This window comes from Anastrepha ludens, chromosome 6, assembly GCF_028408465.1.
Source record: "Anastrepha ludens isolate Willacy chromosome 6, idAnaLude1.1, whole genome shotgun sequence".
Classification (NCBI taxonomy): domain Eukaryota; kingdom Metazoa; phylum Arthropoda; class Insecta; order Diptera; family Tephritidae; genus Anastrepha; species Anastrepha ludens.
This window is the reverse complement of record NC_071502.1, coordinates 110,033,989-110,051,021: the sequence shown is the minus strand read 5'-3', so window position 1 is coordinate 110,051,021 and position 17,033 is coordinate 110,033,989. Positions and strand designations below refer to the sequence as shown.

The following is a 17,033-nucleotide window of genomic DNA, read 5'->3' as shown; positions in this document are numbered from 1 at the left end:
TTTTCTACATTTCCCAGCTTCTACACTTCCATATACTTATACGTATATATTTTCATTTCATAAGAAAAATTTTCTCTCTTGCATTGCTTGATTTACAATTTCGTACTTGATACTTTTTTACTGTAACGCTGCTACACTGGCGTACTCATAAAGAGCAAGTTTATCTTCCCCTTAACTTTAATTCGATTCCTTCGCAATTTTTCGAACTAAATTACCCGCTATGAAATTGCAATTTACAACAATGCAGAAATGCACAGTTGCCCTTCGTTGAAGAGTATTTTTTGCGGTACTTCAAGTCAACCCTGGCCACTGCAGCTTGTATGTTTTGACTACTTTTTTGTATGCCGTTACTTTTCGTTTGCTCTCCAGCTAAAGTAGCAGCATTTTGTAATATTCAATTTTTTTTAATTTCTCTTGGCAGCCAATGTGTTGCATTTTAAAATTCCATCATGCGAAACTTTAGCGCTGTAAGCAGCTGCAAGTTGGCTGTCAGCAGGCGTTACTGCAACACTTGCAACATGAATGCGTAAAAATGTGAAGTTTTTTCCGCAAGTGCTTATTTTGCTGCACAACTTTTTTGCACTCTTTTGCAAACTTTTGCACTTGTTTGCACATTTCTTACGTCTTTTAATCTTTTTTACTTTTTTCTTCATTTTTCGCATAACACTTTTTTCATTAGCTTCCTCTCCTATATATTTTCTATCACTTTCACTTCACTTTCATGTTCCCGCAGCACTTACTGCTGCTGCTCCTCCTTGGCTTTTGTGTAACTTAACAGTGCGAAGAAAATGGAATGTAGAGAATTGAAGTAACGCCGTGTCATGCATTTCATGCCTGCCTCCGTCGTATTCGGATGGATTATGCAGAATGTGGCAGCTCCACTGCACGCTTCGTTGCATGCTTACTTGTTATCCTAACGCTTAGCTGCAGTTTTTCATAACCACTTTCTTGAGGGCACATTCGAAAAGTTTGACAATATGTCGTCGTATTTCCGCTACTGCGATGCTACTCCGCGTCTACTGCGCTGCGGTTTCCGTACCTGCATCTCTCACACAAATATGTGGAATATCTATGCAATCACATACACACACACATACACATTTCCGTTTATAGTCGCATGTGAAAAGGATGATGCTTAGCAATTTTGCATTTGACTGCTTTTGTGTGTTGGCGGAATTTTAATTTTCTTCCGCTGTCATCTGAAATTGAATTCCGTTTTAGTAGCTGCGTGTCTTGGCTGTGTGTGGCTAATGACTCTGTCGCTAAATTGATGATGAAACTTTGCATGAATGCTGTATTCGTTAGAACATGAATATTGAAGATTAGCTTGGTTTGTAGGGGTCTAATAATTGCTAATAAGTAATGAAATGGTGCACGCACAAAGTGTTTCCCAAGGAGGCTAATATGGGAAATAAACTGAGTGAGAACCGAAAGCAGACACAAAACCGATAAAATGAAAGCAAAAAGAAAAAAAAAACCAAAAGGAAGCAAACAATAAATAACCACACATGAGCTCATTTGCTCGAAATTTAACTGAAAAACCTCTTTGCCAGCCAGAAAATATTTTAATTAAAATTTCCATTAAAATTGAGATTCATGATTCCAATTCAAGTGATTCCAGTATTTTGGACATTATCGCATATTTTTCCGAAAATTGCTTTATATGTCGGCTTGAGTATATTGAGAAGTTTACTGAGAATGTTTTTATAAATAATAGCTTTACAAATTAATTATTTTGATATTTTTTTAATGCTGAAAGTTTTGGTAGAGCGTTTTATAAAGTGAAATATCTTCGATTTTCTTCAATAGTTTTACAATTTTTTTTTTTAATTTTTTAGGATAAAATTTAGTTTTTAAAAATTTGTTTTCGAAAGAAATACTTTTTTTTTAACGCAAAATTGTTGAAAATAAACTTATTTCTTTCTTTAAAATTGTTGAGGGAAAAATATATTTCATATATCAAAATATAAATTATATAAAATATATATAAGTATTATATATTTTCTTCAAAATTTTTGTTTTTTGTCTTTTAAGAAAAACAAAGCAAAGATTTTTTTTTAATATTCTCATTCGAAAAGTATTATATTTTTTTTTTTCAAAATTATTTGGAAATTTTTTTTCGTCTTTTAAGAAAAACAAATCAAAGATTTTTTTTTCATATTTTTATTCAACTGTTGGGGGAAAAATATATTTCATATACCAAAATTTTTTGGAAAAGTATTATACATTGTTTTTCAAAATTTTGGGAATTTTTTTATTTTTTAAGGAAAACAAATCAAAGATATTTTTTTTATATTTTTATTCAATTGTTGGGGGAAAAATATATTTCATATATGAAAATTTTATGGAAAATTTTGCTTCAAAGTTTTTGGTAATTTTGTTTTTTTTTGTCTTTTTGGAAAAACAAATCAAAGATTTTTTTTCATATTTTTGAAATTAATAGCATCAGTAATCCCTAAAAGTTATATACTGGGCTTATATTGATATTCGTTCAGCAACCTAGTGAAAAAGTATTGGCAAGTGCTGCTCTGGCGAAACACTAGCATACTCGTACGTACTCGTATTTTATATATTTTTGCAAATCTAATATATAAAATCTAAAATGTATATTTTAATCTAAAAATTGAAAAAAAAAATTGTAAAAATGTTAAAAAGAACCGAAGATTTCACTTCTACTTCCCCTTTAAAAATTATGCAATTTTTTTAATTCTTTCAGTTCCTTTCTTAATATACTCAAGCCTTCAAATAAGCCAAATTTCGAGAAAATTTACTTTCAATGTCCAAAATCCAAATAAATCATTTGACATGGAATCGCTCAAATGCAAAATTTACTTATAAAATACATTTTTGTTAATATTTACAACGTTTTTTGGGTCAACATTTTTTTGTAGTTTGTGCTTTAACCAAACCATATAAATCAGACTCTATAACTTCATGCAAAATTAAAAAAAATCCAAAAAATGTTATTTAAATTTTAAATTTTTCGATCTGAGTTTTAAAAAATTTATGGGTATGCAGTGGCATGGCTCATGCAATTTTATTGAAATAAGTTTTAATTTTAAGCAGATATAGAATTGGGTAGACCAAGAATTTTTTTTGCTAATGTATTTTTTAGAAGAAAATGCGGAGAAGCGTTTGCAAACAAAACAAAAAAAACAATGTTACAAACCAACGAATGTTTTTGTAATTAAATTTTGCAAGCTGCCGCACACTCAGTTTTACTCTTTTAATAATTTCATCAGTAATAGCGAAGCACAAATACCCACAATTGCTAGAATTTAAATTGCATTTCCACTTGATATTTTCATGGATATGAGATATTCGCGTACATTTGAACAAAATGCGCGGAGAGACAATTGTGGAGCGCACGCTTTCACAAATTTAAATTTGTCTCACTTTCACCTCTGTACAATTACACCGAGTTAGCAGCTGTTTAGCGCCTCAAAGTATGCATGGAAAATATGAGTGTTAAAATTCAACTGTGCGCACGTAAGCAATGATAGCAAAATCTGTCATACCATAAGCTTTATGGTTCATGCGGTAATGAGTGGAGCCATCTAGCACCTAGCAGCATGGCAAATGCAAATATAAGTCATGTGCGGCTGAGTTTTGTGCTTGCACTATTCATTGGTGTAAGAAAAAGTGTTTGGATTTGGTTTGTCACTGCAACTCAAGAGATTTACGTAATATGAGGAAAATTAAATGACGAATTTTTCCACGGATAATTTTCTTGAAAATTCAAGATAAATAAAAATGTTTAAAGCAAAGCTCTGCAGCGTTGACAAAACGGTTGCATCTTATAATTCAATATTCAATGCATTAAATAATTATATACTTATAGACATACATATCTGACAATTCATTTGCTTCTTATTTAATTTTAATAATAATAAAAAAACCGAAAATTATAATAACAATAAAGCAATAAATAATGGAGTCAATAAAAAACTCTTGAAATTATTTTATGAAGATATAAAAAAACAAACTTTAAGTTAGTTTGCTCAGAGATTAGGCGCTAATGGGTTAATATTCCTTCCGAAATTTTAGAAACCATGGTTCGAAGTATGCCAAAGCATCGGCGTGCACTAATTCAGAGCAAAGGTGGGAATACTAATTTAGCTTTGGCGAAGCAGATGGTCCAGAAGCTTGGACGATGCCAACATTCGATGAACCGTCGTTTGGAGTGCTTAAGAGAAAGATGCTGCGTAAGATTTTTGGACCTTTGTACGTTGGCAACGGCGAATATCACAGGCTATGGAACGATGAACTGTATGAGCTTTACAACGACATCGACATAGCGCAGCGAATAAAGATCCAGCGGCTACGTAGGGTCATGCCGTCCGAATGGATACAAACGCTCCGGGTCTGAAAGTATTCGATGCGGTACCAGCTGGTGGTAGCAGAGGAAAAAGAATACCTCCTCTGCGTTGGAAAGATCAGGTGGAGAAGGATTTGGCTTCACTTGGTGTGTCCAATTGGTGCCGGTTAGTACGAGAAAGAAACGATTGGCGCGCTTTGTTAAACTCGGCCAAAATTGCGTAAAGGGTTAATGTGCCAATTAAGAAGGAGAAGAAATTTAGTTTTGCCAGTTTATATTGTCATTCAACGCCTGTTTTCTTAAAATCCTTATTTTTAAATTACAAAAATAATATTTTTCGTTTGAACTCTGGAAGTAATTCTCTTTTTACACGAATGATTTAGCACGAATTAAAAAGAAAAAAAATCTTTTTTTACACGAATTGTTTTGTTTTAACACAAACAAAGGAAAATCCCTGAGACTCGGTAGATTTATTCTCGCCGTTTAATAATTTATTTTTGATAATATATTGAATGAATTAAAATGTGAAATCACGAAATAAGTTTTTAAGTGAACTCTTAAAAGAATTTTTTAATATTGTTTTGACCTAACTCTGTTTTTACACGAATTTTTTTTTACACTATTTTTTTGGTAGAAAGGTTTTATGGTTTTGCTATTCAGACAGCTTCTGAAATGTGATAGTATTGCGTGAAGTAATATTCATTTATTTTAATAAATCGGCACTTAAATAACCATTGAGAAGTTTTTACTTTCATTGGATGCCTAGTGTAGTTTATTCTACTCCGACAATCATATAAGGTTTCGAACTTTCTGTAAATTAAAAAAAAAATAAACAAACTTCCACTTTTTAATAATTTTTTTTTAAATTTCTTTTAAATTAAACATTTTTATATATATTTATTAAATTTTTAGTACAAAATATACTTAATGGAAAATTTTTCAAAAGTTTTTTAAATTCTCTTACTTTTATTATATGATTTTTTTTTTTTTGTTTTAAAGCCCATTCAATTTTATTCTCGGAAAGTGCAATTATAAAATGACTCTGAAATCGCGTTTATTTTCGACGGTTAAAAAATCACTTGACTTGTGCGTTTCCGACATTTTTTAAAATGAATCCCTGCGTTATAGATATTTAAGACGGTGTATGAAAAATAAGGATGGGATTACTAGAGTTCGTGATAAATTTCAATGCGAAGGAAAAACTCAACCTAGGTAGCTGACATAGGGGTATATTTTATATGGTACTACTATTCTAAAAACATATTTTTTAATTAATATACCTCTAATAAATGTGTGGATGATCGAGCAGATGCGAGGTGAGGCAAAAGTAATCATTCATTTTGTTTGAAATACATTTTTACAAAATAAAAAAAAAGGATTTTGAGTGATGGAGTCATACACATAATGCCCATATACATCAATGCCCTGGAAATGAAGAACTAAAAAAACAGCTTCTCATAAAAGAAAGAAAACCCAATATTGCCATTCGGAGTCAGCTTAAAACTGGGGGTCCTCCATTGGCGGGGAAATATTAAGACGCACATCATAAAAATTGAAGAAGGAGCTCGGCCAAACGCCAAAAAAGGGTATAAGCGCCATATAAGGCGTTTTTCAATAGGTGCGCTTCAACTTTTTTCCGATAGGGAGGGCGAACGACGCAATATTTTTTATTTTCCGCTTGTCATTTGTAAACTTCAGTAGTATACATTTCATCATGGAACGCTACACACTTGAGCAACGATTGCAAATCGTGCAAATTTTTTATGAAAATAATCGTTCTGTTGCTGCTACTTTAAGAGCATTACGGCCATTTTGCGGTCCATTCAGTGATGAAGCTCACTTTTGGCTCAACGGCTTTGTCAACAAGCAAAATTATGCGTTACTGGGCAGAAAGCAATCCACACGTGATTCATGAGGCACCGTTGCATCCCGAAAAAATCACTGTTTGGTGCGGTTTACATGCCGGCGGCGTAATTGGCCCATATTTTTTCGTTGACGAGAACGATCACCACGTGACTGTGAATGGAAATCAATACCGCGACATGATAAACCATTATTTTTGGCCCATATTGAATGGTATGGACTTAGACGACATGTGGTTTCAACAGGACGGGGCCACAAGCCACACAGCACACGCTACAATTGATTTGTTGAAGAGTAAGTTCGATGAGCGCATTATTTCCAGAAATGGAACGGTCGAATGGCCGCCGCGCTCGTGTGATTTGACGCCTCTAGACTATTTTCTTTGTGGTTATATGAAGTCATTGGTCTACAGTAACAAGCCGGCGACGATTTGTGAGCTCAGAGCCAATATTGAACGCGAAATTGTTGGAATTTCGGCCGATTTATGCAAAAGAGTGGTCGAATATTGGGTTCAACGATTGGACTTCGTAAAACGTGCACGCGGTGGTCATGCAAAAGAAATCGAATTTCATACTTAAATGTATATGTTCAAACTCGATATTAAAAAAAAAAAATTAGTTAAGAAAGTCAAACCGTTTGTGTTTTATTCAAAAAAAAAAGTTGAAGCGCTCTTACTGAAAAACGCTTTATATACAATATTATATAAACGAGGATTTCGCTTGTTGACGTAACCGCTTAAATCTACTGGGTACCTGGTCAAAAAGGCATTATGGGGAACGAAACTTTGAAACTTTATTGACGTAAAATGATTACAAATTTAATATTCAAAATATTGTCCATCGCTTACTACTACTTTTTCCCATCTTTCTGGCAATTCACGGATTCCCTTTGTGAAAAATTCGGTCGGTTTTGCCGCAATCCACGAATCGATCCATTTTTTGACTTCATCGTAATTACGGAAGTGCTGGTCAGCCAGGCCATGTTGCATCGATCGGAAGAGATAGTAATCGGATGGCGCAAGGTCTGGACTATACGGCGGGTGGGGTAGGACATCCCATTTGAGCGTTTCTAAGTATGTTTTGACCACTTGTGCAACATGTGGCCGAGCATTGTCATGTTGCAAAATAACTTTGTCGTGTCTATCGGCGTATTGCGGCCGTTTTTCTCGCAGTGCTCGGCTCAAACGCATCAATTGTCGTCGGTAGACATCCCCCGTAATTGTTTCATTCGGTTTCAGTAGCTCATAATACACAACACCCAGCTGGTCCCACCAGATACACAGCATAACCTTCAGGCCATGAATATTCTGCGCCGACGTCGATGTTGAAGCATGGCCAGGGTATCCATACGTTGCCCGACGTTTTGGATTGTCGTAATGGACCCACTTTTCATCGCCAGTCACAATTCGATGCAAAAAACCCTTTCTTTTGTGCCGTTGAAGCAGTTGTTCGCATGCCATAAAACGGCGTTCAACGTCTCTTGGCTTCAATTCATACGGCACCCAATGGCCTACCTTTCGGATCATTCCCATGGCTTTTAAACGTTTGGAAATGGTTGATTGATCAACTCCCAAAGTTTTTGCAACCTCTTCTTGCGTTTGAGCCGGATCTTGATCGAGCAATTCCTCCAATTCGGTATCCATGAACTTTGGCGGCGCACCCTCGCGTTCTTCGTCTTCCAAGCCAAAATCACCACTTTTAAAGCGTGCAAACCACTTCTGGCACGTTCGCTCAGATAGAGCATGCTCACCATAAACTTCCACCAAGATACGATGACTTTCGGCTGCTTTTTTCTTCATATTAAAATAATGAAGAAGAATTCCCCGCAAAAACACATTATTTGGCACGAAATTCGACATTTTCAAGTGTGGTAAAAATATTGTTGTTTACGCTTCAAATAAAAAACTTATACTGACGTTTGTGCCTTACGACAGTAGCTCTCCAATGAATGTTTGGAAATGTGGATCGATGGAATAATAATCAAGTTACGCCATCTGTTGTAAAACCGCACGAACTTATTCATAGTCCTATTAGTAGATGAGATAACAAGCGTGCTGTTAGACTACCTTTTGAGCAAGAGACCAACATACCAAAACCGCTACATGCAATATACAATGAAATGGATGACCACATGAAAAGGCGAATGGAAGCTAGGTGAACTAATCTAACCACATGCAAAACAGCAAAAGTCATGTGTAGAACTAACGACAAAAAACTTACTCAATTCGTACTTACGCTCTCGCGAAAGGACTGCAGAACTATCATAGGTATCCTAACAGTTCATAATCTATTGGCTGCATATACGTACAAGATAGGGATTGCTAACACGGACAAATGCAGGACATGCGGAGAGGATGTTGAGGAAATTTTAGAACACCTTCTGTGCGTTTGTCCGGCATTATTAAAAACGCGATTAAAATGCCTGGGAGCTCCACTGTTTGAGGGTCTGGAGGACGTCTCAAAAGTGGAGCTCCCAGCTCTACTTAGATTCGCCAAAAGCGCTGACATCCTACATGATGTCTACTTTAGGTATTCATAGAGGTCGGTCTCCATCTGGTATCGCTAGGGACCAAAAGGTCTATGCGCGGCTTATTGCCAACCAGGCTAGCCTAACCTAACCTAACCGCTTAAATGGAATTGCCCCTCGTCGCTCATAATGATTTTCGACACAAAATCGTCCTATTCATTTTTAAGATTGCGGATGGCTTGAACTTAATTCACATGCTACTGACGATCAGCAGACATAAGCGAATACACTGTTTGCAGTTTGTATGGAAACTTGTGTAAGTTTTTTCACTAAAACTCACTTAGGGCTCGTCTAGTGATGTCAAATTGCATGGTTCTTTGGCTAGTTGATGCTTTTTCGTTTTCAACGATTTCGGCAGCCGCATCTGTGTTATTCTCGGCAGAAGGACTATTTCGATGGCGTTCATGCTTTGCAAGATCCCGTGCGGTTCCAGCCTGTTCGAGTTGAGCAGATAAGCACCAAAATATTTGGCCAGTTGGCGCGACACGATTAGAAAATTGACGGCGATTTTCAAGCTGTGCCAAGACCACTGACTGATCATTGGTTAAAAAATTGCTAAAAAATACCATTGATTCTGTGTTTGTATACCGCAAAAATTACACCATCTTCTGATATCGAATGATTAATTTTGCGCCACCTTGTAGATGAGAGTGTTAAAGATGGCACGATTTCGTTACGGATTTATTTGTATAGAGGCCTTTTCACGCTTACCAATGTGGTGCGCCTACCTTCCTTTTCTTTTTATTTTGCATTGCAACTGTTTGTCGATTTAGAGAGAGAGTCCAAAAATCTGCCTTAAATCCCTTGAATCCCCGCCAGTTTCTTTCAAAGGGCAGGCAGGTCCTTCTACGCCCTACTTCTTTGAGAAGTCGAGAATTGGTTTGACTTTCTAGACATTTAGCATAAATTGAATTTTTTCAAAATTGTTTTTTTCGAAACTCATTCCAAAACTATTAGAGAAAATTTAATAAAATAATATAATTTAATACTTACTTATTTATTAAATATTAAGTGAAACTAATTTCACAAATAAATTGGTCATGAAAAATATTTAAAATTTTCCTATATAATTTTTCTAGGAAATATTCAAAACAAAAAATGGTGAAAGTAAAATATAATATTAATAAAATCATTTTAAAATTAATTTGCCTCAGATACGCAAAGTTAAGCCAAAAGTAAAATAAATTCTACGCTCCTCTCACTAAATTTTTATTTTTCTGCATTATTACTCCTGTGCGATATTGCTAGGCTTTAATCGTGGTAAGCCTCGTTTGACTGCGCAATGCACGCTTCATTAGAACGACTGCCAAATGCCCAAACCGATATGCTGATTTCAACAAAATACACATATACATACATACAAATGCAGTTAAGTGTGCTGCCTCCCACCATAATATGCATTTTTATATGAGAACGAAAGTGTTCCATTACACCAGCACCAGCAGCAACACCACCACTGATGACAATTTTTTGCTTTGCAATTTCTGCGCTACAAAATTCCAATTTTTACTTCGAATTCTATTTGATTGCGAATTTGCGGAATGGTTGCGCTTGACTGGAATTTACTGGATTTTCATGCCAAATTTCAATTTCATTAAGTCAACGTTAGTGCAGTGAAGCAGTGGAGAAATCAGGCGGCAAAATGAAAAAAGTCCAGAAAAAAAAACAAAATCAAAAATAAAAATAAAAAGAAAGTATAAAAATTAAGCGTTGAATGAGTTGAGATCAGAGCCGAAATGGGCGTACTTTTCGTACTTTGATGGGTTGTCGATTAAGAGTTTTCCCCAACTTGCTTCTGTAGCCACCTTTAAACTTTAAGGATTTTTTTTCGTTACACGCTAATATTTTTGTTTTTAACTTTCTGTATGTCTTTCATTCTTTAATTGCAGCTTGCCCAACTTTTACCAATGGAGGAGAATTTCCTTTTACTCTTCCGTTTTGATAACCCGCTGGAATCGAGCGTTGAATTCATGAAGGTAAGTCAAGCAAAAAGCAATTAAAGCGCTTGGTGAAATTTTGTAAAATACTCGAAAGGGAACTCAAAGCACAAACTTCAAATACGCATTTGTGAAACGTAAACGTTTAATCAAGAATTTAAAGTTACTTATGTGTGTAAAATATCAGGTCAGTCCATAAGTTCGTGCGTTTTTTAAAGGTGGTTTAAAAATTAATAAAAAAGATGTTTATAGTATTTATTAATCAATAATATATTTTCCTTCATTATTTATGTCTTCGCAACGTTTAGGTAAGTTTTTAATTCCCTGCTCAGCAAATTGTTTGTCCTTGGAGGCAAAATACGCTTCGATATCCCTTTTTATAACTTCTTTTGAGGAGTAGTTTTTGTTACTCATATGGGATTGAAGTCCACGGAAAAGGTGATAATCACAAGGTGCAATATCCGGAGAGTATGCTGGATGCGGCATTAGCTCCTATCTGAGCTCGTTCAGCTTGCCTAATGTTTGCCTTGCGGTATGAGGTCTTGCGTTGTCGTGGTGAAACAAAACTTTGCGTCTATTCACTAAAGCCGGCCGATTTTTATTAAGTGTCTCATTCAGGTTTGATAGCTGATGGGAATAATAATCAGCAGTTATCGTCTGGTTTGGTTCCAGAAGTTCATAATAAACAATACCGACCATATTCCACCAAATAGACAGGAGAATCTTCTTCGGGTGAAGGCCATCTTTAGGGGTCGGTTCTGGTGTTTCATCTTTATCTAACCATTGGCGCTTGAGAACAGGATTATTGTAAAGAACCCATTTTTCATCACCAGTAACGATACGATTCAAAAAACTTTCATTTTCAAGCCCTTGCAGCAGCTGAGAACACACATTCACTCTCTGCTGAAGGTTGACGACGGAAAGTCTATGCGGAACCCATTTTCCAGCTTTGAAACCTTTACCAACTGAGCCAGGTGCCTATGAACTGTTCCATGCGATGAATTTAACCTCTAAGCTATCATATCGACTGTCAAATTTGGCTCAGCTTCCCCGAGTTCGAGCTGGGCGTCGGAGTTAAAGACTTCAGGTAAACCAGCGTGTGGGGCATCCTCCACGTCGCAGTTACCACTTCGGAATTTTGAAAACCACTTTTGGGCAGTCCTTATACTCACGGTATTCTCTCCGTGAACAGGGTTTATTTCTGCAGCGACAGTTGTTGCATATTTACCTTTTGTAAAAAAAATACAAAATATGCCACAATATATCAAAGAAAATATAAATAGTTCCGTTATATTCCGCGAATAATTTTTTGTATGCAAAAATCGTACAAAAGTGAAATAATGGGTACAGTACGCACGAACTTATGGGCTGACCTGTTATGTATTTGCATGTAAATTGGAGCTTAAGGGCATGTTATCATTTTTTAGTTCGTAATTTTATAGTTCAGTTACAGCTTTTACCCACATTTTCTAATACACATATCAGCACATACGTTAAAAAAATTTATGCTGACGTATGTTCTTTCTACCACATTTTGTTCCTTTTATTATTTACACTACCAATTCGTCAAAGGCTTCTGTGTTACTCATACGCCCCGTAGTGTCCCCTCAATCAATTTGCGCTCAGAAGTTGTTAACTTTGCACTAACACTGAGCAAGTTTTCTTTGACCATTAGTGGGGAGATATTTATTTGTAGCAAACTAGCTAGCCAAAACAAACTAATGATGTGAAAATAAATGATTGCAATGAATACAATAACTGGCCGTAAAAAGAACTTTCGAATTGGAAATAACTGAAGTAATTTCTTTTTTTTTGTTAAACAAAATTTACGTATATATAAATCCGCTTGCGCTACGAATTTCTGTATATGTTTATTAAATATCAGCATAATAATACCTTTCGAATGATATATGGAATTTATTATACCTTACAAATGTAGTTTAGCCATAAAAGGCATGAAAGGAAAGCAGGTTTAACTTCGCATATATAATTTGTAATCGATAGAAATTTGCAGCGTTGCCTTCTAACCATCATGACTTCTCTAATTATATAAAGATTCATCTCTGAAAGATTTTTTTATTAATTTTTTGAAGCTCTGAGATCCTGTTAGCGTACACCAATGGGCTGAGTCTCACTCCCGTTCATTTTAAATTTAGCCTTCCTTTGCAGCTTAGGCGACTCTCAGGAAGCGTCGCATTGTTATGATGAAAAGTTGATGATGCAAACCATCATTTTATTTATTTATTTGTCTTTGAATGGATACATTCTTACAGACTATGTTAAGCTAATGTGCAATAGTTTAGTAATTACTAAGAAGAAAAAAAGATTTAAGGTGGTTGTCTAAGATGCCATACGGCCATGTTAAATCAGCACCAGAAGAATTGAAAAACATATTTAAATCTGCACATGCCCTAGGAATCGGAGCATTCACCACGTAGTTGGTTATCGAGAAGCCAATTTTAAAGGTTTCGTACTGTTATTTTAATTAAAAGGGAAGGACAATCAATAGATCCAGAAATGATACTATATAATAAATGAGCACGATAGAACTGATCGTCTGCTATCAAGGGGTTTTAAGTCAATCAAAAAAACATCGAGAGCGGTACGATGGCACAGGTTCAGAAAAGTTTAAAGATTGTAGCGCAAAACGAAGAAAAACTTTCTGAGCTCTCTCAATCCGATCAGACCTATTTGGTACGGTATCCAAATAACAGCGCCATACTCTAATCTTGATCTAACAAATGCACAATACAATGTTTTTAGAGTGTGTGGGTTGGTAAATGCAGAACAATTTCGGCGTACGACTGCTAGCATCGCATATGACCGTCTTATGACGTGGTTAACATGGCTAATTTTCTTCATGGCTTTAATTTCTTCAACGGATTGCAAAGATAAGCCAGCAATACTATACCAAGTATGCAAAGTATTGTTTGATTTAGCATGTTTTACATGAAAGCATTTGCTTATATTTAGGGACAAACGGTTTAAATAGCACCAGTTCCGGACATTGTGTAAATCGGTTTTCAACTTTTCAGAGTCACTAACACTGTTAATCACGGCAAATATTTTGAGATCATCAGCATGCAACAAGTGTTCTGCAAATGAAAAGCAAGAACCAATATCGTTAATAAAGAGTATAAAGAGGAGGGGTCCTAGAATACTTCCCTGTGGGACACCGGAGGATGCAATAAATGCACGGGATGTCGTATTATCGACGGCTACAACGCAGTGTCTGTTGGACAAATATGATTTGATCCAAGACAAAAACGTGGAGTGTATACCCAATGATGCAAGCTTCGACAAGAGTATTCGGTGCGATACTTCGTCAAACGCTTTAGAGAAGTCTGCATAAATTGTATCAACTTGAGATCTGTTCTGGAAGACTGAAATGCAGTAATCTTTAAAAATAGACAAATTCGTGACAGCGGAATGACTTGCAACGAAACCATGCTGGTTGGTAGATATTAGGCCTTTGACAGCAAAATATAACTTATCATTCACAGTTATCTCAAAAAGTTTTGAAACAGACGAAAGCTTCGAAATCGGTCTGCAATTGCTAACATCGTTTTTATTTCCACTCCTTAATAAAGGCGTACCGGAAGTAAATCTTCAATCGTCAACAAAGAAACCGGAGGACGACGATTTATTAAATATAATTGTAAGAGGCTCAGCGAGACACAAGCAGTTCTTCAGCAAGATGGCCGAGAGGCCATCCGAGTCAGTTTTCGATAATATTGTTTTCGAAATTCATGATGTAATTTCTATATAGGAACTTGTTGAACAGTTAAATTCATTTAAATGTATCTGAAATTTTGAGTAATGAATTGGGTCTCCAGACCTTTTATACAGTTTGGAAAATTTGTTTTTTAGCACCGCTCAGTACCTTAGTGTTAAAAAAATGAAAACAAGGGGTAACATCATTGTCATGGAAGGCATTATCCCAGTCAATACTTAATAAAATTTCGTTAAAAATTGAGAAGTCGCATAAGTTGTAGTTGAATTTGATACCTCAGAAAATTTATAAAATTTCAACTCAAAAGAAAGAGGAACATGATGTTTATCGGTTACAGGAGCAATGCCTTCATTGCAGTAAGCTCACAATGTGTTTGTACCCTATAATCAGAAAGTACTTGGAATGTTTAAATAAAACAAAACAGAGTTAAATTTCAGGCAAACTTATTTTATCTACTTCAAAATATGACCCGTCTGAAGCAACACACATACGCCAACGTTTAACCCAGTGCTCCATGTACCCCTGGTAGGTCGACGAAGAGATGACCTTCAGCTCTTTCGTCGCATTCTCTTTGATCTCCTCTATCGTCTGAAATCTTCTTCCACGAAGTGGTAACTTCAACTTGGGAAACAAAAATAAGTCGCACGGGGCCATATCAGGGAATACGGTGCTTGAACGATGGTATTTACTTGATGTTTGGTCAAATAATCCAGCACAATTTGGGCTCGGTGCGATGGTGCGTTATCATCATGCAAAATCCAAGAATTGTTTTCCCACATTTCCGGCCGTTTGCGACGTTCAGCATCTCTCAGACGCTTCAAAACGGATAAAAAATATTCCTTATTGACTGCCTGGCCCGATGGAAGGTACTCATAGTGCACTACGCCTTGGCAATCGAAGAAAATAGTCAACATCACCATACCGGTACTTTTTGATCATAGGGTAATTCAAATGTATGTTCGCATGCACTTCCAATAGATTATTTCAAAAGCCATTTGAGAGCTGCAAAGATGTTCTAGACGAATGAAATGATACGCTGGAAGCGCAACTTACTGAAGGAGAACATTGAACGAAACTCGCTTGAGCAGACATTATTTTCCATTTTCCCTCAGTAAACATTTCTGTGGATTTATTGCTTGCATTCAATTTCGGCATTTATTTATTTTCTCAATTTGTTTCCGCGTAATTGGATATGCATTAATTTTGCAAACCTAGCGTGAAAAACACATTTCCTACTATCTGCCTTCCTGCCTGCTTACCAGCCTCCTCAAATCATAATGAATTAGTTAAGCTGTCGCGTCTTCTAATTAAATTCATTTATTTGTGTCAGTGTCATGTCAAAAAATATTTTTTTAACGCTAACGCTTGCTGACGGTGCTTTTAATTTAACGGTTTGGCTAAATCCACACGGAATTAGATATTTATTATGTGTGTGGAAATTTTTGGTAAATTACCGTTGATAAATAGTTAAAATTGATTGGAAAACTATAGTTAAACTATTAATTTAAAATGAATTAATTTATAATTTAGTGCTCATTCTATAAAATAAAGCTCACGGCAAAAATAAGTGAAATATTATAGCATTAAGTAATTGGCTATCTGAATGCAGCCTACTCAGTTGTTGTGTTGGTTAAGGAGGGCATGTTTGAGGTGTTTTATTCGCGAGTAGAGAGGGTGAGGTTTTGCTTGATAAAAAGTTAAGCATCGAACCAGTTCCAAGTAGTGTGGGTTGCAAACTCTTCTAACCATGAACAGATGGAAAACGATCGAGGAAGCTTTTGGTGCAAACAAGGTTGCAACTCTCATTGGGAGCGGTGATCTTAAGGGTAATGGTAATGATTGTACAGGGTAGGCTAAGGCTTTTAGGTACCGCGACCAGATTGATCTATTGTGCGCCCCTAATTACTTAATTATAACTATTTAGTATACCGAGGAATCGAACCAGCTCCTTAGGAGGGCGCAATTGTAGGTCTTCCTCCTGTAGTAGGTAAGAGCCCAGGATTCTGTGTCTTCTGTGGCCTAATGCCTCACAGTTGGTGATTAAGTGTTCCTTAGACTCCTCTTCATCACAGCAGAACCTGCGTAATCTTTGGCTAGATACCCCTATTGTGTTAAAGTGTTTATTACAGGCAAAGTGACCTGTAAGTGCTCAACAAAGTGGTCTGAGGCATTTTTTATCTAGGTTAGAGCAGATTTTGCTCTGTTGGCATTGAAGTTCAAAAACTTTTTGGAGTGATTAAGACCGCTTGTGCCGTTCCAGAGTTCCCTGATTTTAGTTTTTTCCTGTTTTTGGTTTCCTGTTTTATATTATTTTTGTTAAGGCCGAAAAATGGGGTTGGTCCAACAAATACCACTTCTGCCTCTTTTTTGGCATAAAAGCTTGCCTTCTCATTTCCTTCGTGCCCCTCATGTCTTGGCACCCAAATCAGTGAGACCCAATTATGGGTGGCCAGTTTGTTGAGTGCATTGTTACACTCTATTAGGACTTTTGACTTGAATGTGAAGATAGTCAAGGCTTTGAGAACCGATTGGCTGTCCGAAAGTATGTTAACTTTTACTTTCGAACCCTCTTTTGGATATGATTTCCACTGATTCCATTATGGCGAAAAGCTCCGCTTCACTGTTCTGTGCAGAATTTTGTGAACTGCTACAACAA

General features: G+C 36.1%; 1 protein-coding gene across 3 annotated transcripts in view; it reads left to right on the top strand.

Annotated features, from left to right (window-relative positions):
* The window catches only part of LOC128866673 (calbindin-32-like), a 122,721-nt gene that overhangs the window by 82,701 nt on the left and 22,987 nt on the right, over positions 1-17,033 (top strand). For all 3 annotated transcript variants that reach the window (XM_054107575.1, XM_054107576.1, XM_054107578.1), the window contains one exon: positions 10,597-10,683. In XM_054107575.1, the coding sequence (XP_053963550.1) occupies positions 10,597-10,683 (87 nt within the window). The remainder of the gene's footprint in view (positions 1-10,596; positions 10,684-17,033) is intronic.